The 26,476-nt window shown below is 37.6% G+C and overlaps 1 protein-coding gene across 2 annotated transcripts in view; it reads right to left on the reverse strand.

Moving 5' to 3' along the window:
- Positions 1–6,105: 6,105 nt before the first annotated feature.
- Positions 6,106–26,476, reverse strand: part of SATB2 (SATB homeobox 2) — a 199,190-nt gene continuing 178,819 nt past the window's right edge. For both annotated transcript variants that reach the window (XM_049887752.1, XM_049887751.1), the window contains one exon: positions 6,106–6,846. In XM_049887752.1, coding sequence (XP_049743709.1) covers positions 6,385–6,846 — 462 coding nt within the window. In that variant the 3' untranslated portion in view covers positions 6,106–6,384. The remainder of the gene's footprint in view (positions 6,847–26,476) is intronic.

Here is a 26,476-nt window from a genome sequence, read left to right on the forward strand (position 1 = left end):
GGGGAGCCAAAAGGTGGAATGTTATGGATTGAATTGTGTCCCCAGAAAATATGTTGTAAATCCTAACCCATACGCCTGTAGTTATAACCCCACTTGTGAATGGGGTTTTTGTTGTTGTTGTTACATTAATAAGACAGGATTAGTGTAGCATGTATTTTGAGTCAATCTCTTTTGAGATATAAAGGATATTAAACAAGCAAATGAGGAAGCAGAGATGGGAGAAGAGAGATGCCAAGTCACATGAAGATTGCCCAGGAATAGAAGCTCAAAAGAGACAAGGGCCTTTTTTGCTCCCTCCAGAGTAAAAAGAGAAAGCCTTCCCCTAGAGCTGGCATCCTGAATTTGGACATCTGACCTCCTAAACTGAGAGAAAATAATTTTCTTGTTTGTTAAAACCATCCACTTGTGGTATTCCTGTTATAGCGGCACTAGATAACTAAGACAGTGGTACTAACAAATGCAATGAATTTGAAAGAGGAAAGACTATTATCTGTTAGCTAAAATGGCCCTGGAAAGTGGCTCATTTAGGATTCGGTTCGGTTTTTGTGTGTGTGTGTGCTTTATTTTACAACTGCATTAAGAACAAGGAGCGCTTGTGATGTAGTGGTTAAGGGCTTGGTTGCTAATCAAAAGGTTGGCAGTTCAAATCCACCAGGCACTCCCTGGAAACTCTATGGGGCAGTTCTACTCTGTCCTATAGGGTCGCTATGAGTCGGAATCAACTCGACAGCAACAGGTTTGGTTTCTTTTGTTTTTGTTTTTATTAGGAACAACATGAGAATTCAGAAGAAAGACTTTGGGTAAACAGCTCTAAATTCTACCTAAAATTTTCAGCCTGTTGCCATCGTGTTTATCAGCCTCCCAATTTTAACTATTTGGAAAGATTTAGAATGCATAAATGATTAAGTGTATGTCCTGAATGATTGAATAGACATGTGAGAAAGAACATAAACCCATTTTGGGTTCTGGAGTCAGGAGACTCTCCTTCCTCCCCTGTTAATTGAGGATAATAATATTGCAAGGAGTGGTCATGAGGGTGTAAAGGGAAATGAACATGGGAGGGGCTTCTTTTCTCCTGCTTCTCTGAAGTCACCACCTATCTGCTCACTGCCCTGCAGTTGCCTTCTACTTCTGTGATTCAATGTCTTTGAATGAATTGGGGTTTTTGTTGTTGTTGTTGTTATTCAAACATTCGATAAACAATCAACCAATCATTCAGTCAAAATGCATGTTTTTGAGTGCTGACTATAGATTAGGTGCTATTCTAGATGCTGGGTAGCCTGATAACTGAGGTGCAACTAAAGGTTTCAGGGGGTTGTGGGGAAGAGACAGTTGACATGACATCCACAATTAGTCACGAGTCCTACAATAATGGAATACCTTGGCAGCTCTGTGAGCAAAGAAGGATTTGGAACCACCCTGGCAGAGCAGATCAGATCAGGAAAGGCTTCCTGGAAGAACTGATGCTTGAACTGAGCCTTGAAGTTAGGGGAAAAAAGACTCAAGATGGGCCTGAGTTGAAATACAAGACACAGGGAGTAGTAGCCGGGCAACCCTACACTTAGATAACCCGTGACAGAGGCTGTTAGTTGCAAATGTCTACTCCCTCTTCTCTTGTGAATTAATGGAATAGCTAGAAACATTTACTAGTCTTACTTTTATTTAGGTGTAGGACTTCAGAAATCTAGATAAAAGAAAAGGAGTATGCCATTCTTTGTCCCTTTTCTATCCTGGTGCCTGGAAGGTGGGTGTGATGGTAAAAGCTCTAGCAATCATCCTGAACCATGAAGAAGAGGAGCATACACTAGGAAAAGTGGAGCTGTGAACTGAAGTGTGAGTCCTGGACAACTCAAAGCCAGTTTTAGTAGGAACTTCTTTTGAGACAGATAAACTTACACTGTATGAGTCAATGTTACTTTGTGGGGCTTTTTTTTTTTTTTTCCTATTATATGAAGCTGAACCTAATCCTAAATGACCCACCTTCCAAGACCATTCTAGCTCGCAATTATTCTCTAAATTCATAGCTCTTGTCTGTACCACTCATTAAGCAAATCTCTGCCTGGAGACAGCCTTTGTATGGCTATTTCACTCTTCCTGGATTTATGCCAATTTTTTCCAATAAGTTACAAGCTCCTTGAGGGGTGAGAGCTAAGTCATGCTTTTTTTCTGTGTATGAGTAGAACTGCCATTGAGTTTCTAAGGAGCACCTGGTGGATTCGAACTGCCATCCTTTTGGTTAGCAGCCGTAGCTCTTAACCATATGCCACCAGGTTTCTCAGTTCCTAGCAAATTATCTGGCATACAGCACATGTTTAATAAATTTTTACTGCCTGCTCTTTAGAAGGAATGAGGGAAAATTTCAATCTTTGTTTAAAACTCTTCAGAGAAAAGTAACAGTGTAAAGAAAAATATTTCTTCTAGGAAAAAAAAGACAAAAACTCAACCCATAAATGATGGCTTGAGATGTCATGAGTTTCTGTCTATTCAAAAAAATTCTTACTTTGCTTTCTTGCAAACAGACATCTCCAGCACAAAGACCACCTTCTCAGCCATCACCCATCGGTGCAGCAGAGCCTCCCACATTTTGAGTTTGTTACCTCTGGTGAAGTTGACTGCTGAAAACACAATCTCGTACCTCGTGCATGCGGAACGTACTTGTGTTAAAAGTCAGATTATCTCACAAATGCTTTGCTTGCATGTTTTTATCCCAAAAGCGGAATACATTTGCATTTGTGTTAAGTAACGTTTCAACCTGTGCTGAGGCTCTACTTTCTCATTAAAAATCTTCAGCGTTGTCTGCTTTGGAACTGTCTGCTTTTCTACAAACGCCAGTTTGCACAACTGTCCTTAAAATATATCTACACAGTCTGTGGGCTGGTAACTCTCATGGAGAAAAAGGCAAGTGAAACTGAAGAAAGGAAAGAAACATTACATCTTTATGTCAACCAAATCCAGAAAAAATCAAAAAAGAAACAAGACCAACTTACAGTACCAAAAGAAAAGAAAATCACGTTTTAATTTACTTTCTCTTTGCCAGCTCTGAAGCTAAGCACTTGCTCCTTCCTTATTAACTTTAGTCTTTGGAGCAATTTTTTCCATTGTAAGCACTTTCTAAAAAATCATTTTCACACATTTCTCAGCTACATCAATCCTTCCGGCATTCCTCTACGCACACATTATGGTACCCCAGCTCTAAATATAAAAGACTTTTATTACGTCCATTAACCACGGACATATGTGCTCCAAAAGTTTCCTGACACGCAGTTATTTGTGGTTTTTTAATTATAAACAGAAAATATTCATCAGAAAAAATAAAGAAGCCCATAAATATATCTGTAGAATACATTTGAATTTTGTTCATATATGACCAAACAATTGGAGAAATGACTTTCCAAGTCTCCAGCTCCAGGCTGTGTACGTGTGTTTATATATACCCAGAGACACTTATACATTCACATGTGCACACATGCACCAAACTGAACTCAGACATCTGTGATTGCTGGTACCACTGTCTTGTTTCTAAAATAAGAGAATGGATTTCCCTTAGACTCACCAGGTTTCACTCTACATGCAAAATTAAACAGGAAAGAAAGCAATGCCCAGTAAAATACTTGACAAACAAAGTCATATTTATTGAATGCGTTTTATTTTAACAACCAAAAAATTCTAACAGCCTAACAATGCACATAAGTTAAAAATTAATTATCACTTAGTGATAACAAAGATAGTTGATTTACATGGAAAAAAGAACATTTACAATATGTTAATCCTTATTCACATTGTTGATACCGCAATAAAACACAATTTGTTTTTTTTTTTCATTTCACAAAAAAAAAAAAGGCGAGAAATTGTGCTTTGTCAAGAGGCACTACAAGAGAAAGTTTTTTCTTCCAAATAGATATTATATGACAGATATTGAATAAATAGACATATATGCATTGTAATTCGCAAAGATCTGGCAAGACCACAGGCTAAAATGCCCACAGATTCACTTAGAACCACTGCAAACTCCGCAGTGAAATTAAAAAATAAAAGGCAAGACTTAGCATTGAAAAATACCTAATAAATTTTTGGTTGAAGTGTAAAAGATTCCAAATGTGGATGCCATCCATAGATGAACCACGGTGTAAGAGCTTGGCAAAATCAGTTTCCATGACGTGTACAGAGTGACCTTCAGTTAACAGTGTAAGAAGACAATTTGGAAAAAGTAACTCGGAGATCAGGAAGCAGTCCCGATGGACTTTCTGCTTAAAGCTGCAGCATACTACAGAAAAGAGAAGGATGGGCCCAGGGCTGAACCGCAAACCCCCAGCCTTTTGCAAAGGTATAGGACGCTCGTGTCAAGATAATTTTTTAAACATCGTTATTTGAAAAAGTACAGGAAAATGTCCCTTTAAAAACTCCAGAGGTTACTGAGCAGCTAGAATTAGCTTGTATTGCAACATGTCTTCTCCCTGTATATTGTTGAGTTAATATCTACACATAGAGGTTTTGTTTTTGCTTTTTTTTTAACTCCTACCTTTTATACCTTTCAAATATATAAATAGTATTAACAGTTATATTACAATGTTTGTGTAGTAAACAGAAAATAACTTTCAAAGTGATATTGTATGAGGTCTTTGACAAGGTTGCATGAGAGCACAACTCAAAAAAAAAACAAAAAAATCCAACCGTGTGGGACTGTCTGATGGCCATTCTAAAGCACGGATTGGGTGCCTAGGCCAGTCCTGAAGGTGAGGTCTCCTCTTGCAGTTACTAGAAGTGGAAGTGGAAAGTAATGCTACCGGTGTTTCTGATAGGAAGCTGAAAAGGGGTTGGAAAACTATAGTAGATTGCAGCTTTAACGCACATTCCACTGAACAGCCAGTCGGCATTAGTTCTGCTTTACATAAGGTAATTGCTATGCAGGTTACTGGGGAAATGTTTCCGTTTATGACGAGTAGGTGATTCCACTGATATCGCTTCACTTACTCTATTGCCTGGAGCTGCACAATGATTCAAAAACAGGTTCTTGTTAGGGCGGCCATGCCGGGGAAAGGGATGAAGGCTTGTGAGATCAGGGATGGAAAATGTTTGGGTTACACGGATGGAATGTGGACAAAGCAGAGGAAGTCCAAAGTGAAACAGAAACGAGAAACGGCTTTTGGGAGAGGGCAGATTGGAGAATTATTTGAGAGGGAGGCCCTATACACTGGGCAGCAACTTCTTTTCTAACCTAACAGTATATTGAACTACTTTTTATTAAACCAAACAAAACGAACCAAAAATAAAAAATAAAATAAACAACAACAAAAACAAAAAAAAAACACAGTAATGACGAACAACTTTTAAATGAGCAGGCTTATTAAGATTTGAAGCCACGAGCAGGTAAATGAATTTCACAACAAAATGTGGCTCATACTATGAATTTCATATGTCCAACATCAAAATGTCATTTTATCAAGACTGCAGTAATGGACACGTTTTCTCTGCACTGAACTTCAGTTTTACTCATTTGGAATTTGAAAAAAATGCATCTCTTCACTACAGTAATGACAAGTTGAATAACGGAACACATTGAGTCATTGTAAGTGTGCATTGTGTCTTTTAAGAGTAATTTGACTTGCATCATTTTAAGGTGCCCTGATTTTTTCCTTTCTTTTTCTTTCTTTCCTCCTTTCTCTTCCTTTTTCTTTCTCTTTCTGTTTTTATGGCAGTGTTGATTTATTTTGTTAAATACATACCTCAAAAATTACCCATCAAGCTGCCAGATAGGAAGCAATAGAATTAAAAAAAAAAAAAAATCAGGGACAAACACAGAAAATAAATAGGAATTCAAAAATAGTCACCCCACCCTGAGAGCAGGCCGCAGTTTATCAAAAAGCCAAAGCGACTCACTGTGAAGTGGTTTTTTTTTCTTTAATACATAAACAAGTCTTTTCTTTAAGAACTCATTTCACAGTCTATTCTTTCAGATTGTAAAGTTCTCTGTCCCATGCAATTTTTATATATATATGTAAATATATAGATATATACATATACACACACACACTTGTAGCTTCCTTCATTGGTTTCGTAGGTCTTTTCATCCTGAAACTTGCCTGATGTCTCTTCCATAAGTGCAAGGATAATGAAGGCAGAGTCTCCTGTGATTATAATTACTATGACCCAGTCCATTGTAAAACTGTAACACTTTAGTGTCTTTGCCAAGGCGATGTCTGATTCGGAAATACTGAACTTACTCAGTTTACAGGTGTATCCTGTGCCACAGAGAAATGTCCATAAGGATAAGAAAAACAAAACAGACAAAAATAAAGCAAAAAAAAAAATTTTTTTTTTTTTTTTAAGAAACTAAAACAGAAAATCCTTGGACCGATGTATTGCTTTGCCTAGATGGAGTTCACATTATCTCTGGTCGATTTCCGCAGGTGCCGCTTTGCTTTTGTCAGCGTTTTCCTCCTCAGCCTCCACTTTGTACATCTCCTCAGAGCCTTCCTCGCTGTCATTCTCCTCAGACTCTGTCAGCAGCTCCTCGTCCTTATACTCAGCCACATCCACCGCGGAGCCCAGGTGCTCCTTGAGCTTCCCATGATGCTTCACGTGGTACCGCTGGTTCTGGAAGAACTTGATGATGGTGTGTTTGGGGAGATCTAGCTGGGCCGAAAGAGTGTGGATGGCTTCCTGGTCAGGGTACAGGCCTACATCATGAATAAAGCTTTGGAGGATTCCGAGGGCTTCTAAGGAGATCTTTGTGCGAGACCTGGGCTTTTTGGCACAACTGTCTTCAGTTGAAGGAGGTGGGGGAGGTGCTTCTTCTCTGGGAGGGGAACTCTCCTTGGCCGGCTGAGATGGTTGTCTATGAAGGACCTGATAATCAAAAAATAAATAACTAAATAAACATTTGACTTGCAATTTTCCGTTTCAGAAGCCACCAACCTTCTGAAATACGTATAGTCTATCTAGCATTGGATGGCAGCAATGGTGGTTAAGTGGCAGAATTCTTGCCTTCCATGCCACAGACCGACCCAGTTAGATTCCTGGCCAACACACTTCATGTGCAGCCACCACTACCCGCCTGCAAGTGGAGGCTTGTATGTTGCTATGATGCTGCACAGGTTTCAAGGGAGCTTCTAGGCTAAGACAGACTAGAAAGAAAGGACTGATGATCTCCTTCCGAAAATCAGCCAATGAAAACTCTACTTCTGGATCACAATAGTCCTATCCACAACCAATCATGGGAATGGCACAGGACCAGACAGCATTTTGTTCCATCGTGCGTGGGGTTGCCATGAGTCGGGGGCCATCTGGGAAGCAGCTAACAACAACAGTATCTAGCACTGGAGTTATGCTATAGTGGTGTAAATTCGGGTGTTTGGAAAACTTAGAATCATTTCTGGAGATTCAGAATCTTATCTACAGAACATGGAGTTTAATAACAGTAATGTTTACTAACATTTATATTCTGAGGCATAAATAAGTTTAAATCATTTGTTGGCTAAGGTCATTTGAATTAAGCAGCCTGACTCCAGAGTGCTGGTAATCACCAGGACGTGTCACCACTCTCAAGGCCAGTAACAAAGAAATTGAGCCCAGAGAGAAGGCGCAGGCTCTACAATCAGACCTCAGGGATTCAAGTCCAGACTCTTCCACTTAGCTGAGTGTCCTTGGGCAAGTCACTTGATATCTTTAAGCCTCAATTTCACTATCTATAAAAGAAAGATGATAAGGCACAGACCTCCTAGGAATGCTGAAAGGGTTAAATGGCAAAATGTATGTAAAACACAGTGCTTGCTTTAAGTCAGGGGTTGGCAAACTTTTTCTATAAAGGGCCAGGTAGTATTTTAGGCTTTGTGAGCCATCCAATCTCTGTTGCAGCTACTCAACTATGCTGTTGTACCGTGAAAGTAGCCATAAGTAATATGTAATAAAAGAACATGGCTGGGTTCCAATAAAACTTTATTTACAAAAACAGGTGGCAAGTCGTATTTGGTCTATAGGCCATAGTTCACCCCCCTCTGGTTTGGAGCGAGCATCCAGTTGTCATTATTACCATCAGCCTATAATTATTCTCAGGCTGTTACAGGGGAATAGTGGGTAGTTAAATCAGACAATCAATCCTCTGCAACATTAGAAACAGCTTCTTCATTTTCTTTTAGTTCTTATTTTGAGCCTTAAACACTGTTTTTAAATAAAAACTTCCAAATTAATGTAAAAATATAACTGTTATTTAAATTCTGAATTTTAAATGATCATTTTATATTCATACAAATGGATTACTAATCATCTGTTTTGTGTAGATTTCCTAATTGCTGGTTTTTATCCTTAATGTCAAGATTTTTCAATTGTTGTAACTAATTCCAAATTCTCTTTTATCTCTACCTAGCCCCATTTATTAAAAAAAAAAAAACAAATCTCTAGTTAGTTGAGCTTACCCTCGATCTTCATAACTGCTTCAACATTATCTCTCTGATGAGAATAATTTCCCATACATTACTTATTCATGAGCTTTTTTAATCGGACTAAAGAAAAAATGCAATACAGGGGAGAATGTAGAAAGCTCCGTCTCTGCTCTCACCATAGGCCTATCTGAGAAGGCCTTCATGGAGACAGGAAGGGAGCAGCAAGGCACTCCAGCCACTGCTCACCCCTTACATCAGTGGCAACACACTATAATTAAAAGGCTACTGTGATCATCCCATTAAAAAAAGTATTATGTCAATTCCAAAGGCAATCTCACATTTCCTATACTCAGATCAGTGCCTAACTTTCTGGACCCTCCTAAGACATTTTAGAATAGTGAGTTCACTTTTTAAGAAACACAGTCTACTCATTTACCATTCGCTCCTGTTTTAGTGATCTTTTTTAAGTTAGAGTAACAAATCAAATATTTTCCAGAATTCAGTGGGAAATCGGTCCAATCAGTGCAGAAGAAAACACGTCTAGTTAAAGAACCACCTGTGCCACCGTCCTCACCACTGTTATTACCCCCACCACACACCACCCACATGGCCCCAGTTTGTAGCTCAGAAACATCGGCATCAAAGCAAGCATTTAAGAAAAGAATATCTCTGTCACATCCCAGTTTAAGACCATCTGATGGAAAAATAATTTCCCACCAATATGAAAATATCAGTCTTCTACTTAGAACTTTAATAAATAGTAGAACAAATACAATTATCACCTAAATAAGGTAAACAGAAACGATAAACAGAAGAGGTTGAAACTTTTCAAGTAATAATCAAGTAATGGTCAAATAATCAGATGGAAATAAGAATATCTGTAATAAAAAAGTTGACTGCTGGGGCAGAAAGAAATCTAAAACACTGAACGATAAAACAGTGCACTAAAAGCCCATATAATGTGGACCAATTAAAATGAATGTTCTTGGCATTTTCTTTACCACTTTCAACTAAGAGTAAACTCATGTGGTCCGTTGTGGTAAGCTGGCATCAGCAAAAAAGTGAGAGCTACGTTACTTAAACATCCTAATTATACCCGGCAGGGAAAGTACAGCTCCATGGTGGGCCTGTGTGGCTCACGTCAGCCTTGGTGGCTGAAAGATATTTGCTCTGAGGCCATAATCTGGGCAGTCTGCACACTGTAATAAATGAACCTCCATGTCAACAGGTGAGGCTTTTATTTCATGGTGAAAGAGAGCGACTGAAATGATGTACAGAATACATACTTAAAGAACACATACTCAAGCAGGAATATGACCCCCCCCCATTAGAGCAATTGCGTTAATTGAAAAACAAAAGAGAATTAAAATACCCCATTTTCTAAATTATGCTTGCCTTCTGTAGTAAAAGACAGCATAACGGTTCCATTTAATTGAATAATTAGATTGGGTCTTTAGGGGTTTTCCATTGTGCATTGGTTAGATTTAAAAGGATTTTCCAAAACTATACTTTGAAGTTACTATAATCTTTCTGCATGATAAGGTTCGTTCTCCTTAGGTCCAACCAATTGGCCTATTGCACCTCTCCTTATTCTTTAGAATCTACTAGTAGGAATACACTTGTACAGAGAAGCCACACATGAAATACAGAAACAATAATATGTACCATGTAATAAATGCTTAATCCGTGTCAGGCACAGTTTTAAGAACTTTACATGGATTAAATCGTTTAATCCTCATGGTTCCTGACATAGGTTGTATTTGGATCAAGAACAAACTGGAAACATGTAACATCTCAGGATAACCCTCTAAATTGGAAATTATAAACATAGGCAGCTGAGAAAGTAGATTTCAAGGCAACAATGGCAATAATACTGTCCATCACAGAAAAGGGAGATGCTTCTCAGACACGTAACAGAAATATAAAAATAAAATCTAAAAAGAGCAATAACTAGTTTCTGGTCTGACAATATTCTATAGTGAATTGGGCAGTAAGACAATATTTACATGAAGAAGGTTAAGTGATATTTCTAGGATCTTTGAACAGATAAGGAAAGAACAGCCAAAATACAGAATAACATAAGGAGCAGCTCAAAACTGAAACTGCCTTATGAGTGACTAAAAGGACTTGCAAATTTTCCATTACACTGCCATTTTTCTTTGGTATAACATCCTTTCAACCACAACATGGATAATATCTGAGATTAAAAGATTCCCAGTTATCTGTCCCAACTATCTTCATTCTCCCAAAATGTTCAAATTACCCCAGGCAAAGGATCATTTATTGTCTGTAGTCAATTTCTAGTAAAAAAAAAAAAAAGAAAAACTACTTGAATTTCCTCTCCAGCCAATTGCAGTAGCTTATTATTATGACAAAGAATTCTTCTTGATAAGGAGTACTGCTTTTTTCTACTTGTGAGCACTCTGAGCAAAACAGAGCAAAGCCTAATGCTTACAATATGGTCTCCTTTAGACCTGAAGATCAACTCAAATCCCCTCCTAAAATCCTTCCATCTAAAGAGCAGGATCAAGTCGTCCATTCTTCACTCTCTCACATCTAGAATAAATAATGTCAACTCTTTTAAGCCTCCCCTCATAGGACAGGTTTCTGACCCCCTATTTCATCAAGTTTTAGATGTTCTATCCGACCTTCTCAGAACATGTTCTCAATTTCTTGTTAGCTAAAATATATCAAGTTTGGTCCCTGTACCAAGTAAGTCCCCTCTGAAACTTTTAGATGAAGTCATGACGCTGATTCCTACTGGATGGGTCAGTTCCTCAGCTCATTTTACAGGTTACGTATCTATTTCTGGTTGTTTGATGTTTTTATAATCACAAAACTCACAGTAACTTCAGTTGAGACAGTGAACACTCTGCCAACTGAATAGAGATAGGCTTTTTTCTAATAAATTCTTCACATACTCAGATTATTGTTTTCTGGGATTTCCTTTAAGTTGAATCAAACATCCTCACAGCTATTTATGTAAAACTGTCCAAGTTCACAGGCTTTCCAGACTCATCCTTTTTCCCTTTTCCAAAATGGGCTCAATAGTTGCCTTCTTCAGTTCCTAAGGTACACCATCTCTCTTTATGCGATCTTCCCAAATGACAGAATATATCGTTCTGTAAAGATAGCTATCCATTTCTTTTACTCTTAACCATTGCATGACAAAGCCTGCCAATTCACACTAGATCTATTTTGGTTTGGATTTTTCTCCATTACAATTGAATTTAAGTTAATCTAGTCAATAATTCATTTCTGAACATTTCTGTAACCAAACAAAAAGAGAGTATCAAAAGGTTAATGTAAAAGCCTCCCTCTTTTTAGTATCCTCTATTGTCACTAAGAGTTGTAATCGACTTCACAGCAACAGGTTTGTTTGGGGTTTTTTTATTGTTGATTCTTCTCTATGACAACTGGAGCTCACAGTAGTAAGCAGCTTCAATACTACTGCTACTAATAGTAATAATAGGCATTAGAACTCATGAAATGCTTAAGTGCTTTAAATATGTTTTGTGTTATTTAACGCTCACAGTAATCCTGAAGGTAGGTATACTACCCCCATTTTATGATGGGAAAACTAGAGTTCAAAAAAAAAAAAAAAAAAAAGAGTTCAGAGAGTGTAGGTAATTTGACAAGGTCGCATAATTTGGAAGTACCAGACTGGGATTCTAAAACATGTATGTCTGATTTTAAAGCCCATGCCCCTAAACATTATGTTCTCTGTTTTCTATGAGCAAGATTACATAGGCAAATTGAACTGAGAATCTAGAAGAAAGGAGACAGGCCATAATAAAATACCAGGTAGTAATAAACACAATGGGCAAAAATAGAGCAAAGCATGAGGAGGAGAACTGGAAGGAGGAATAAATATTTTAGATAAGGTGACTCAGGAAAGGCTCCCTGAGGAAGCAGTATTTAAGCAGAGGCCTGAACGAAATGAGGACTAGGCCATGGAAGCAGAGCATTCCAGACAAAAGAAACAGCAAGCACAAGGGCTGTGAGGCAGGAAAATGCTTGGTATATTGGAAAAGCAGCAAAGAAGCACACATAGTAGCCTTGTGCTGCCCAATATAGTAGCCCCTAGCCATGTGTGTCAGTTCACACTTACATTTAAACTAACACTAAAAAAAAAAAAAAATTAAAATCCAGTTCCTCACTCACATTAGCCACATTTCAAGTACTCAGTAGCCACATGTGGCTATTGTTTAATACCATATTAGACAGGATTGTCAAGGATTTCATTTTACTTTGATCCACAATCAACACCCATGGAAGCGGCAGCCAAGAAATCAAAGACACATTACACTAGGAAAATCTGCTCCAAAGGACCGCTTTAAAGTGTTAAAAAGCAAAGATGTCACCTTGAAGACTAAGGTGTGCCTGACCCAAGCCATGGTGTTTTCTGTAGCCTGATATGCATGTGAAAGCTGGACAATGAATAAGACTGAAGAACAACTGATGCCTTTGAATTGTGGTGTTGGGGAAGAATGTTGAATACATTACGGACTGCCAAAAGAAAGAACAAGCCTGTCTTGGAAGAAGTACACCAGAGTGCTCCTTAAAAAGCAAGGATGGTGAGACTACGTCTCACATACTCTGGACATATTATCAGTAGGGATCAGTCCCTAGAGAAGGACGCCATGCTTGGTAAAGTAGAGGGTCAGCGAAGAAGAGGAAGACCCTTAGAGAGATGGACTGGCACAGTGGCTGCAACAACGGGCTCAAGCATGACAACAATTGTGAAGATGGCGCAGGACAGGGCAGTGTTTCGTTCTGTTGTGCACAGGGTCACTATGAGTCAGAACTGAATCAACCAACAGCATCTAACAATACAACAACGACATATTGGACAGCACAGATGTAGAGTACTTTCATTATCATAGAAAGTACTGTTGGTGAGCCACACGCTAAAGAGAAGAGAACCAGGAGGAGAAATGATGATGGAGGTAGCAAGGGCCAGATTGTGCAGGGCCTTGGCAATTCATTGCAAGGGTGATGGAAAGCCATCACATGAACTACAATCATATAATCTGATACAGCCAAAATATAGTAAGACTTAAAAATAGCTACTTTTACCAGAGAGAAGAAAAAAGATTCATGTATCTACACACTAAGTTAGAAAAACCGAGCTTGTAATATATTCCTGGCAACAGAGTATCACAAATAGCAACATAATCATAAAAACAACCAGAAGGTTGTATTGGCGCTTCCTCCTCAGGAGAATGGCTAATTTATATTTAACTAATGACTGCCTTCTTCATTAGGGCTGCTTACCATATCTAAAAAGAATTATGTTTAAAAAACCAGCCTTGGGTTAAAAGAGTAAAAAAATACCCATTTATCAAATATTTATAAAGTATCTAAATAGCTAAGAAGCCCTGGTGGTACAAAAGTTAAGCTCTTGGCTGCTAATTGAAAGGCTGGCAGTTTTAAGCTACCCAGCAGCTCTTTGAGAGAAAGACCTGGTGATCTTGCTCCCATAAAGATTAGCACATTGCTGTCAAGTTGATTTCAACTGGTAGTGACCCAATAGGACACAGTAGAACTGTTCCATAGGGTTTCCAAGGCTATAAATCTTTACAGAAACAGACTGTCACATCTTTCTCTCATGGAGCAGCTGGTGTGTTTGAACCACCAACCTTTCAGTTAGCAGCTGAGCGCTTAACCACTGTGCCACCAGGGCTCCTCCTGTAATGATTACAGCCAAGCAAACCCTATGGGCAGTTCTACTCTATCCTATGGGGTCGCTATGAGTCAGAATCAACTTGACAGCACCCAGCAACAACTACAACAGTTAGACTTATTAATCTGCAAAACTTTCTGAAAAGTAGTCTTATATCCAACAATTAAGTTGTAAATACGTACATGTTTAAATAATTTATATAGAAGTATAAATATAAGCAACTTATATAGAAAAACAGATAACTTATTCGTTATTCCTATGACATAAATAGAAAGTTAAAAGTCTAATAAGTTCTTATTTATTTGCTGAAAGTTCTCTGAGATGAAATATGACATTTATGAATATAAATGGACATGAAGATGATGATGAAGAAACAGAAGTTGTAAATATATTCAAAACATCAACTTCAAAATAAAACTTGACCCCTCCCTGCCCAGTCACAAAGCACAATCATAACATGGTCACGCATTGTTTCAAAACTGCCTTCAAATCTGAAAATTTTGAAAACAAAAGAACGAAACGGTAGGAAGAAAAAGTTGACTAAGAAAGAGGAAGCACCTCCTCTTAAAGCTCCCAGTGTTCACAGAGATGGTGAAGGCCCCGATGAGAACCAGCTGGGAGCCATGTGTAAAATATAATGGTTCCTGCCTGCAGGGAAGGAAGCCAGATCCTGAATGATTAAGTTTAGGAAAGTATATAATTCACTGTATCATTATGGGGTGAACTGGATTACTTATAATAAGCCAAGACTTTGTGGTCTTTTTTATATAGAGAAAATGAGAAATTATTAAGGAGGTGAGTGTATGGGGTGGCGGATGAAGTAGAGTAGTAGATTAAAATGAAGTTTCCCAGGTGGCTGCATCCGCCTCTCCTTGACCAGCCTCACCCAAAGGGCTGACTTGGCGTCAGGTCCTAAAGGGTAATGGTTAATTCATTTATTTTTGGTTAAGAGCAGGATTTCATTGTCTTCTTTAATTTTCCCTCATCTATGACAAGAGGATACAAAATAGCTGATTCAAAAAAATGAAAGCATTCTTCCACTGAAAATTCAGATAAAATATATCATTCATGGGCAATAAGAATAATTACTTGGAAGCCATATGCAGAACTCAATACGAACTTGTTAAACAAATGAAAGAGTAGTTATTTTAAAAATATACTCTATATAAAATATCATATAACTGTGGTATTTGTCTTAAGTTTAACAACCTAGTTCTACCCCCTAGTATTCTCCTTCTTCAAAACGAACAATGTAATTTTGGTTCAAAATTTTAGCTGGGAAAACTTAGCATTAACAATATGTAAATATTATTGAAACTGTAGGGTCACTATGAGTTGAAATCGACTCAAGGGCAATGGGTTTTTTTTATTAATGTAATAATGCAATATTGTAATGTAAATATTATAACTATTAATCTAATACTGTAATGTAATAGTATAATGTAAATAGCAATTAATATAAATAATGCAAATAATCAATAATAATATAAATATTAATATAACTATATATATCTTACCTATTGGATAGTGAGCTATATACCGGCACACCATATGCTTGGCACACAGTAAGTGATCAATAAATCTTTGTTCTGCTAAACTGAATTAATTCCATATTCTCTCTTCTTTTCTTTCAGACCAGTTATTACTCTTATTCAACACAATTAGTTATTATTTTTCTTGTTATTATTCTTCTGCAAAACAATGTTTAAAAGAAAAGAAGCTATCACTTGTTATAGGGACTGAGAACCAGGATACAAAGTAAGATGGCTGTCCCAAGAAAGAGCACTTGTTTGATTGTTTCGGTTGCGAGCTGAGCTAGCTGCCTTGGCCATAGAGCATCATTTTTACTCGAAAGAACAACTAACACAAACTACGGTCATTTGGATTGGGTAACTGGCAGGTATCTTCTGGAAAATGAATGAGGTGAGCCTGTCACATAGGAACATATTTGTTGCCAATGATAAAATTTGACCTTTCAAATAAAAATTGGCATTCTTGAAAACTTGTAGCTGCCACCATGAGCTTGACAGCTTCCCAATACTTAGACATTTCTGATGACATCATCAGTGATTTAACAAATGTGATTTTTTTTTTAATATTGTATAGTGAAACGTGTCAACATTTAGAAGATCTGTGTAAGTCAGTAAACCATTATTTTCCAAATGACTGATGGATGATGGTACAAAATCATGAATAGGGAAAAGATCCATTCAAAGTGCAAGGCAGGAGAATGGATTCTGAAGTAACAAAGTACGAGAAGTACCTTGATAAGGTTTCAGATTTTACTTTGCAACTCATCCCTAAGGAACTAACGCTTGCAGAGTTTTGCCACAGTATTACAGTGATCTGGAAGGCTATTAAAATGCTCCTTTCTTTTTCAATTACATGTCTGTGTGAGGCCTGAAATCCAGTTGTCTTCTTTTAAGCAAGAGAGTAAATATATCTACAAAAAAATTTAAAAATTCCACTCTTCTATTTTTTGAAATACAGATATTTTACATAAAGTATATATTATTTGTGTCTATATGTATATATCAAATACAATTATAATTGTGGATATATGTATATATAATTATAATTCTTTTAAAGATAAATAAAAATTTAAAAAATTTCTCAGTATTAATTTTTAATATAAGTAATTTTTGATAGCCTTGGTGGCACAGTAGTTAAGAGCTCGGCTGCTAACCAGAAGGGCAGTTCTACTCTGTCCTACATCTTTGATGTCCTCAATGCTTTTTAAGAATGAAAAGGGTCCTGAAGCCAAAAAGTTTGAGAAACTCTTCATACATGAATCGCACTCAACACATAACTCTGCTTTCCCCATAAGGAAAACCAAACACTTCTCATAAAATTCAAAATGGACCACACAGTTAAAAACACCCTTACTTAAGCCAAGTCACTGAGGAAAGGGTTGGAAAGTGAGTATAGAAGAATTCGCACATGCATTACAACTTGCCTTTTGACTTTATCACTCAAAGACATTTTCACAGGCAAATCATATTCTCCTAGATACACAACTCAGCACTATTTCTAACTTCAAATGATGTTACTTGAGGTGGCATTTATGGCTGTAATTTCACATCCTAACATTATAAGACTTATTAAAAACCATGGTTTAGTTTTGTTGCTTTTTTTTTTTTTTTTTTTTTGGATTATACAGTATCCTAAGGTCAAAACTCAGGAAATCTGTTATTAAAAAAAAAAAAAAAGTATCCATGAAGTGATGACAAATTGCAGGCTACAGGTGTTAGATTACATTTTGACTCCAGGCAGGTTTAATATAAGTTGGTTTCCTTTTACAATTGCTCTTTGCACATACAGCTATAGGTAGGGGATTTAAAAACAGAGAGAGGGAGAAAGGATAAGGAAAAAAGAGCAGTGCTCAATAACAGAAGACCATGTCAAGAGAAATCAATACAAACAAGCAAAATGGTAGGAAGTCTGACATGAAAATATGTGTTCAATTTCATCCAGCCTTAGTCTGAGCTTCCTTTAATATTGTAACAAAAATGCTATTGGAACATCGTGTATGTTTTTAGTGCAGTTTAATAATTGTTTCTCAAAATAAATACTTTGGTCAAAGATAAAAGCATAAAAACACTGTGACACAATAATCTGTTAAAATAAACTTGGGGGTTGGAGGAAGCATGGTTATTAAAACAGCCTTTGGCTTATATCATTTCCTCTTTAGTAATAAATGGAGAACAACTATACCAACAACTTTGGTATATTTGGGAGTAAAAAAAAAAAAAAAACACGTTGCAGCCATTAATCTTATTATTGAGAGTGGCCAGAAGATGGTAACATTGAAAAGATAGCTGGATTATCTGCTTCTTCAATATGAGAAGATGAGCTTATAGAAAGTAAATTAAGCACAGTAAAGATGAATATCTCAGTCAAATAGATACCAGGACAGCGTAGAAAACAGTCATCTCTCCAGTTAGAACTTAAGAGAGGGAAAACATGGATGCATATTGAATTTAATGATAAGTATATATTTCCCTTCGTTAGCATCATCTGATAAATAGGTTTACTTGACCATTTAGGACCTAACACAACCAAACCACTCCACAACACGAAAGGCAGAATCCATGAAAGGATTCAGGAAGAGCAGACCCTTCAGAATGGTCCAGGGCACCACCATCTATCTTTCAGCTTGGGAGAAACCCTCCCACGGCCCACCCACTCCAATCTCATTTGCTGACATCCAGGAGCATTCATTTCCTCCCTGTTCCCACATACCTACACCACCTTTTACAACATCTCCAAGCACAAAATCAAATTTCTGTGGCTTAGCCTAAAAATTCACAGAGAAGGCCTATCTTTTGAAAACCATACTCAAGATCCTAGGAATACTAAAGACTCATTAAGGACCTTACACCAGTAGCCAGCTGCCTTTGAGTTGGCAACCCCACTGTGTTAGACAGAGTAGGACTGTGCTCCACAGGGCTTTCAATGGCTCATTTTCTGAGATTAGGTCATCAGGACTGTCTCCCAAGGTGCCTCTGGGTGGCCTCAAATTGTCACCCTTTCGGTTAGCAGCTGGGTACGTAACAATCTGCACCACCCAGGAACTCCAAAGACCTTATGCTTTTGTTAAAATTAGTAATACAGACATAAGTAGGGCTAACAGTTATCTCATGAGGGCATGAGTTGCTTTATTTGTATAACTCAGAAAAGAGTGCCCTTTTTTGCACCAACATAAATGGAGTGGCTAGATCTAGTTGAAGATAACCAGGTGACTAAATAAAGAGGTGAAATGTTAGAATGATTTAGGTACCAGGAATTCATGATGATATTTAAAGCACCAACCTGGAAATTCACGATACCTCGTAAATGGCAGAGGGCCTAGAGAGAAAGATGTCCAAAGGCTCAAGTTAAGGATGATCCATTAGAATTCTTAAAAGCTTAATCCAGTTGGTTAAATAATTCTCAAATGACGTAAAAAATATTACCCAAATGAAAACAACTTCATTAAATGCCAATGATTCATGATTTCGAGTGCCCTCGAAAATTTGGTTTTTGAGACAGACTCAAGGTTAGCTTTAAAAAAAATGGAGTAGAATACAGAGGTTACTTCAGATAAGCAAATTTTATCCTATAAGTCTAACTGCAACAGAGTTATTAGTACTTTTAAGAGAAACTAAACCAAAAACCAAGCCCATTGCCATGGAGTTGGTTCCAATACTATGTTAGGTTAAATGGAGGTAACAGACATCTCGTAGCCAGCCAAGAACAGAGCGGATGATGACTCAAATAACAATCCTATGGTAAAGTACCAGAGGATCAGAATTCAAACCATTCCCAAAAAAACAACCTCTGGTTATTTATAAATTCAATGACAAAAATATAATTTGAAAGCACTATTTGGAAAAGAAAGATTTAGAAATACAGATGATATGGGGAGAAAGAATAACTATGTACACTTTCAGCCATAAAAAAAAAAAAAAGCCATAGGGTCTCAATAAATTATGTTTAAGTCTTGTTGAAATAAAACATTACACTTCCTGATGTACACACAGATTACAGAATGTGACTTGGTAGTCATATGTGGAATTTCTAAAATTATTTAAATCCTATGATTGGTATATTTACAAAACTCTTTGCCATCTTTTGGGCTTCTTGGTTCTTCAAAACAACAGCAATAACAACAAAGCAATCCCACAATGTCGGTGGGTACTGTTGCATTTATTCTTCCGTGGAGGAAATGAAGACAGGAAATTGTGCTCTGACCTCAAAAAATCACAGACCCCTGAGTTTCACATGTAACAAATATGCCCTAACTGCTGTTTAGTTGGTGAGTGGAGAAAAAACACAAAAAAATACGTTCTGTTTCAATTTAAGTTTTGAACACAAATCCATTTCAGGTTGAATATACATCTAGTAGCAGAGGTTACTTACTCAATGTTTCAAGTTTCAGTCTAAAAGTGAAGACAAGGAAGAACTTGGGAAAAATCAGAATATATTTTGCAGAAGTTCCTTTCTCAAAGATTAATTTTGAATGGCTTGTAAAGGGATTTTTACTTTACTTTGTGTACCATTTTAAAACGGCATATACCCAATTTCATCAAAATTTTCTAGCACAGAGACCCTTCCCGACAAAATTCAGCCAAGAACTAATTTAAGATGAAGATGAAAAATCCCCATCATTGTGATGGAACTAGCAACAATGCAATCATGCCATTTTCCAACATAAAGGAGGAAACCAAAAAACCAAACCCATTGCCGTAGAGTCAATTCCAACTCATACTGACCTTGTAGGACAGAGTAGAACTTCCCCATAGGATTTTCAAGGCTGTACATCTTTGTAGAAGGAAACTACCACATCTTTCTCCCATGGAGTGGCTGGTGGGTTCGAATCACCGAGCTTTTGGTTAGCAGCCAAGCGTTTTAACCACTGCACCACCAGGGCTCCTTTCTTAAAGAAGTGGCTTTGAATTATTTAAAAAGAAAGTGTGGCTGGATTAGATTCTTTGCTTGGGGGGAGGAAAGAAGGTAATCCATGTGTTTGAGGCCTCACATGCAGCTATTTAGAATCCCATGATAGGCCACATTTTCTGTATAATTTTTACAGTTGGGGCACTCAGAAGTCAGAACAATCTGACAGATATGGTTAGTGAAAATATCAGACGTCCACCAATAAAATACTAACTCAGCATATTTTTTGCTTTCTGGATGTAACCACTTAATAACAGGACTTGAGAAAACTGCACTGTGTGAATCAAACACATAAAAGTACAAATATTCCTCTTATAGAAAGCAAATCTTAAGCCATGCATTATAATCAACTACTCTGGGAAAAGACCAAGTATCTAGCATTACCACACCACTGGCATATTATGGCTTATTACACCCTAAAGTCCAAACTGGGTAAACAAAGTCAAATGATCAAAGAAGGGTTTTCTCCTCAGACCACGAGGCAGAAGTTAATTGGTCTCTAGGGAGAAGCAGCAAAAATTCCTGTGGCTTAGCGCTTAAAAGGTGTCAAATGAGTGCTTATCAAATACAGTCTTCGGTTTTCAACTTTATTTAACTTCATCAAAGACTGGCTTCCTTAGTATTATTTTCTTTCAAGAGAAAAGGAACATAAAAATTAAATGATGTGAAGCAAAACTTCCCAAAGATTGTTGCTGTTAGATGGTGTTGAGTTATTCCAAGTCATAGTGACCCAGGAGACAGAGCAGAACTGCCCCGCAGGGTTTTCTGGGCTATAATTTCATGGGAGCAGATCACTAGATCTTTCTTCTGCGGAGCCGCTGGGTAGGTTTGAACCGTCAGCCTTTAGGTTAGCAGTGAAGTGCTTAACCATTGCACCACCAGAGCTGCTTTCTCAGCAGGCTCTTGATTCTAGAGTATTCCTTTAAATTCTGAGTCACTTTCAGTTCATTATGAAGATAATGAATCCTTCACATTAATGATCTTACTAACTGAAACCAGTAGAGGGGACTTTTCTTTCTGAACTCTGTAGCAGGTACACCAAGTGAGGGGTGGAGGGTATACAGGGTCCTGTACTCTTATTTAAACCAGGACTTCCTCAAGAAAGTGAGTCTATTTTTTCTCCCAGGGTACCAAGACGGGTCTCTGGGAAGAGAACTCTCAGTTCCTAATTCCCCAAGGCCAGAGGCGGATTATCCAATGGGCAAGGTAAGCCTTGTTTACCATATCATCTGTAATATAACAATTCCAGTTTTCTCCACATCAAAGATTCTGCTTCTAGGTATGGCTGGCATCAGTCTCTCTCCCAACCCCACAGCACCTTCCTACAGAATCAAAGCCTCTTTTCAAATTTACAATCCCTGAAAGGAACGGAGGAGCCAGTAAGCAAGGTAAGCACAGGCTTGTGATTACTTACTAGTCTGTAGTGAACAATTTCACATGGGTTTTACCACATCATGTTCACTATGGATTAGTAAGTATACACAAGTAAGCCCATGCTTACCTTGCTTACTGGGTGATCCGCTTCTGCCCAGGGCAAAGCAACTAGACTGGTGTTTTCTTTATCCATAAGAAAGATTCTAGTCTCCAAGCTACAGATGAACTATTATATGTCCATGTGATAGGCTATGCAGCATCCTTCTTTACTCAGATTCACAAAGAAAGTCCAATTTCGTCTCCATGCCATGTAGCCTTGGCTTTTCTAAGCATATTTGCTTACACTCTGTAAAATGTCCTCAGAAACTGGAACTGTCAAATCATTATACTTTCAAATATGAATCTGCTTAGGGGTGGATTTAATTTAATAGCTGAGAGCTCAGTACAAAACAAACATAGTTACAAATGACATTAGCAGGGAATTAATCATTAATGTTCTCGGTTGGTGTTTCAAAACACAAGTTGGCCCAGCCAGGACCTGAGAGTTCTTGCTGACTCCTTCCCCTCTCCTGAACCTCCACATCTAGTCAATCCCAACCCATTGCCATCAAGTTAATTCTGACTCATAGTGACCCATAGGACAGAGGAGAACTGCCCCATAGAGTTTCCAAGGAGCGGTTGGGATTCAAATTGACGACCTTTTGGTTAGTAGCCAAGCCCTTAACCACTGTGCCACCAGGGCTCCAGTCAACCCTGCATGCTGCTAATTATTCCTTCTAAAGGCTTCGTTTTTTCCTCTCCACATGTACTCCCATTGCTGTAATTCAGACCCTTATGATCTCTTGCCTGAATTACTATGATTTCCTCCCAACAGGTTTTCCTATCATGGCCAGCAACATCTTGCCAAAAGCCTTCAGTGGCCTTGAAATGGGTCAAGGCCTCTTGCATACTCAAGAAGGCTATTGCCTGACTGCGTCCCTTCCCTTGCTCCTCACCTTGTGGGCTGTGGTCTAACAACTCCAAAGCTGTAGTTCCACACACTCATATGTTTTATACCTCCGGCTTTTGCCTATGCTGTCATCTTTACCTGACGATGAATTCTTTAAGTGAGCCTGAGCTGCACCACTTCCTGGAAGGCTTCTGGGTCCTCCCATCGCCAGGTTAAGGTCATATATGTTCCTGCCTTTGTGCTTTTCTTTCTTAGTGCTTATCCCACTGTGTATGATATGATACTCTGTATGATACTAATCTGTAGGGTACTTGTCTGTTCTCACACCTGTCTCTCCACTAATCTGTGAGCTCCCTTGGGCAGATTCTGAGTTACGTTCATCTCTACATACTCAACACTTAGCACAGTGCCAGATACTGTTTTTGAATGAAGAGTTGAAACTTAAAACTTATCCTAAAATTTACAGAATACCTCTGTATGTATAATAGCCATATTATACAGACTGAAAGGCTTAAAATTTACAACACATCTAATAGCTCTAAGGGAAGAGGTGGCAAGTCCACGTAAGCATTCATTAAAAACACACTTATTTCTGAAAAGAGCTGACTTACAATAGTTTGGAATAATTTATTAGATTCGCACATGCATGCCACATAGGCTGACAATGCAATACAGTGATTCACACAGTTCTTTAATTCCCACCAAAAAAATTTTCTGATTGAAAAATGGGACTTTCAGAGAAATACATTTAGGGTGTTCCTGTTCTCAGGAATAGAAGCTGGCATATTTATTCATCAGTTAGCACCAAGAAGGCCTGCAGCAGACAGCTTCTACCACAAGAAAAGTAGCTGGAGGCAAAACAACAAATAAAAACAAGAGAATCCATACAAAACAGAGGCCTTTAAAAAAAAAAATGAAATTTATAGGAACTAGATGTATTTGCCTAAAAATGGATCAAAATGTATAAAATGACAGTCTTGAAAAGGTAAAGATTTTCAAATGATTGAAATGCAAAAGAACGTTGCCTATATACAAAATGCTATAGAAAGCACCAAATGTCCAGAACAAAAATTAAATCCCCCCAATTTTTTTTTAGTAGACTGAATGACATTAACCCACATGTGAAGAACCAACGAAGACAGAAAAATAGCAAAATTTATTCAAAGTATGTATCCCCCCCCCACCCCCGTTTTGATTCAACCTCTGTAGTTCCAGCACCACACACTCCAAAATGAGCAAGGCAGATGGTTTAAAGTTAGGGCCAGAAATCACTTTTACTGCTTCCTGCCTGCGTTTGTAGCTTATTTAGATTTTATCAAAATTTGTTTTTAAAAATATTCAACTAAAACTAAATAAATCATGGAGGTTAAATATAGAAAATTCAGAGACTAAATCTAAGCCAGGTCTCATTTATATTTACGGAGACCGAAAAATCATTTTGGTGTTAAAAAATGCTTTTTTTTTTTTTTTTTTTTGTGGGGTGCAGTTCTCTTAAGGTATTATAATGTTACCCTTACTGCCAGTATAGTTTTTAGCTTTGTCATGGTCTCTGTTGGAATTCTAATTCCAGACTTAGCAAAGAATTCTATCAAGTTTTACTATCATATTAAAACCCTTGATCATGTGTACACTCAAGATTCCCAACTTTCTATTTCTGAAAACAGAACAGATTTAAAGGGAGATTTTCAAAGTAGAGCTGGTAAAGGGAATATTTGCGAAAAGTACTGCCAAAAAGACAATCTATTTGGTAGACACAGAAAAGGCAAGAGTTACCACATAGACTGCAGCAATGGGTATTAAATAAACATCTCTGAATAAACCCTGCAAATCAATAGGATCCTTTTGGTCTAAACTAAGGACAGTGTTGCCTAGGAAATCTCTAAGGTCAACCAGTAATTAACTGAAAGGTTTTGATTAAAAATGCTATTGACTGCTTTCATATCAGGCAGCTTCCTGGTTATTATACTTCATGGGCTAAGTAGGTGCCAAGACATTAAACTGTCAATAATCTATTAATACCAAACTGTACACTCACACTTCCTAAACCTGCAGGGAAAGGCATTCAAACCAAGTACCTGTTTACAACTCACGCAAATTCCCCAACCTTGATATGGAAATCATGTCTTTATCCCCTAATGGTGTCGAATGAGTATAAGAAGAATATGCAGATAGTAAGTGCTTATTTAGATGAGTTAAATTAACATTTGCTTTTTAAGAGATTACAGAAGAGATGGGGGAACATGTCCTGGAATCTGACTTTTCTTTCTAAGCCACATTTAACAGTTTCTAAATTGAATGTAATAAACACTTTACAAAGAGAAATGAGAAGTTATTTAAAATGAGGCCCATAGGGCCCTGCCACTCAGCATCTGAAAAGCAGTTACACATTTAAAAAAAAAAAAAAAAAACTTTTAATGAATTTAACAGAGAAAAGCACTTTAATTAAATGCTGTCAAAGTGGATTGTATTAATGACTGTACACAGAGGAATTTAAAGCAAGCCAAGTTTATTTAGCAAATAGGAACTGGGCTTTTAAAGGCTGCAAGTATTTATGTTTCTGCAGTTGCAGTACATCTAGAAGATGATGGTGCCAAATGAAACCACTGAGTTATTAGATACGATTTTATTTATTATGTATTATTAAAGTTTCAAAGGCCTCAGGGGAATTAATTTCATTTTCCAAATGAAATACTGCATTTGATCAAAAATGGCTAAGAAAAGAGAATATTGTCCCCCAATCTTTTCCTGTGCCCTGGAAATTAATATTTTGGTCCAGGTGAGTGGCTGACGGGGAGGACTTGTTCTAGGGTCACCCAGTCAGAATTCACTGCACTGCAGAGTAGTGGCAAACTGATAGATGACAATATGGCTCCATGGCTTTGTCCCCTGTCCCCACCACCACAGTGATTTGCCACTAAATACTTCATTCTATTACACATAGAAATAAGCTGAAAAATGACCACAACTCCTAAAAATCTCCATGAAAATTTGGTTGCCATAACTTTCTTAATCAAAAACACGAGCAACACAAATTTCTACAAAGGAGAAGGTATCAAACGTTTGATTGGGGGCAAACAGTAAAAAAGGGGTCTTCCTCAGTATCTTCTATGCAGAGGCTGACCACAGAACAAACCCATTATTAATGAAAATGTTTTAAATATAAACAAAGAAAACATGAGCCTTAGGGCATGAAAGCTGTGAAAGATTGAAAAACTGGGCGGCCTGGAAAACACTCTGTGTGTGTCAAAATGATTTTCTCTACCGTTTGTAAAAATGTAATTATCCATGATATGCTATTATCCACGATATGCTACAAGGGTGAAGGATTTCAAGTAAATCCACTGGAAGCTGAGGGTTCGTCTTTGGTCTTTAGTCCCTAACACCACCGTGTCTGTGAGATCACAAACCACTGCCATGATTTACCACATCCTTCTTGCAGTTATATATACACTCTTTCGGTCTGTCGTTAGGACTTAATTCAAAACATGAGGGAGGAGGAAGAAGGAAACATGAAGATGGGAGAGAGAGAAAAAAAAAAGAAAAACACAAAACCCAGGCACCTATTTCCTTTTGGGAAGACAATCATGATCAAAAATGGAGATTTCCAACTTTCCATATAAATAATCTAATTTTTAACCCTCCTTCCTTGTT

The sequence above is a fragment of the Elephas maximus genome, chromosome 6, assembly GCF_024166365.1.
Source record: "Elephas maximus indicus isolate mEleMax1 chromosome 6, mEleMax1 primary haplotype, whole genome shotgun sequence".
NCBI classification, from domain to species: domain Eukaryota; kingdom Metazoa; phylum Chordata; class Mammalia; order Proboscidea; family Elephantidae; genus Elephas; species Elephas maximus.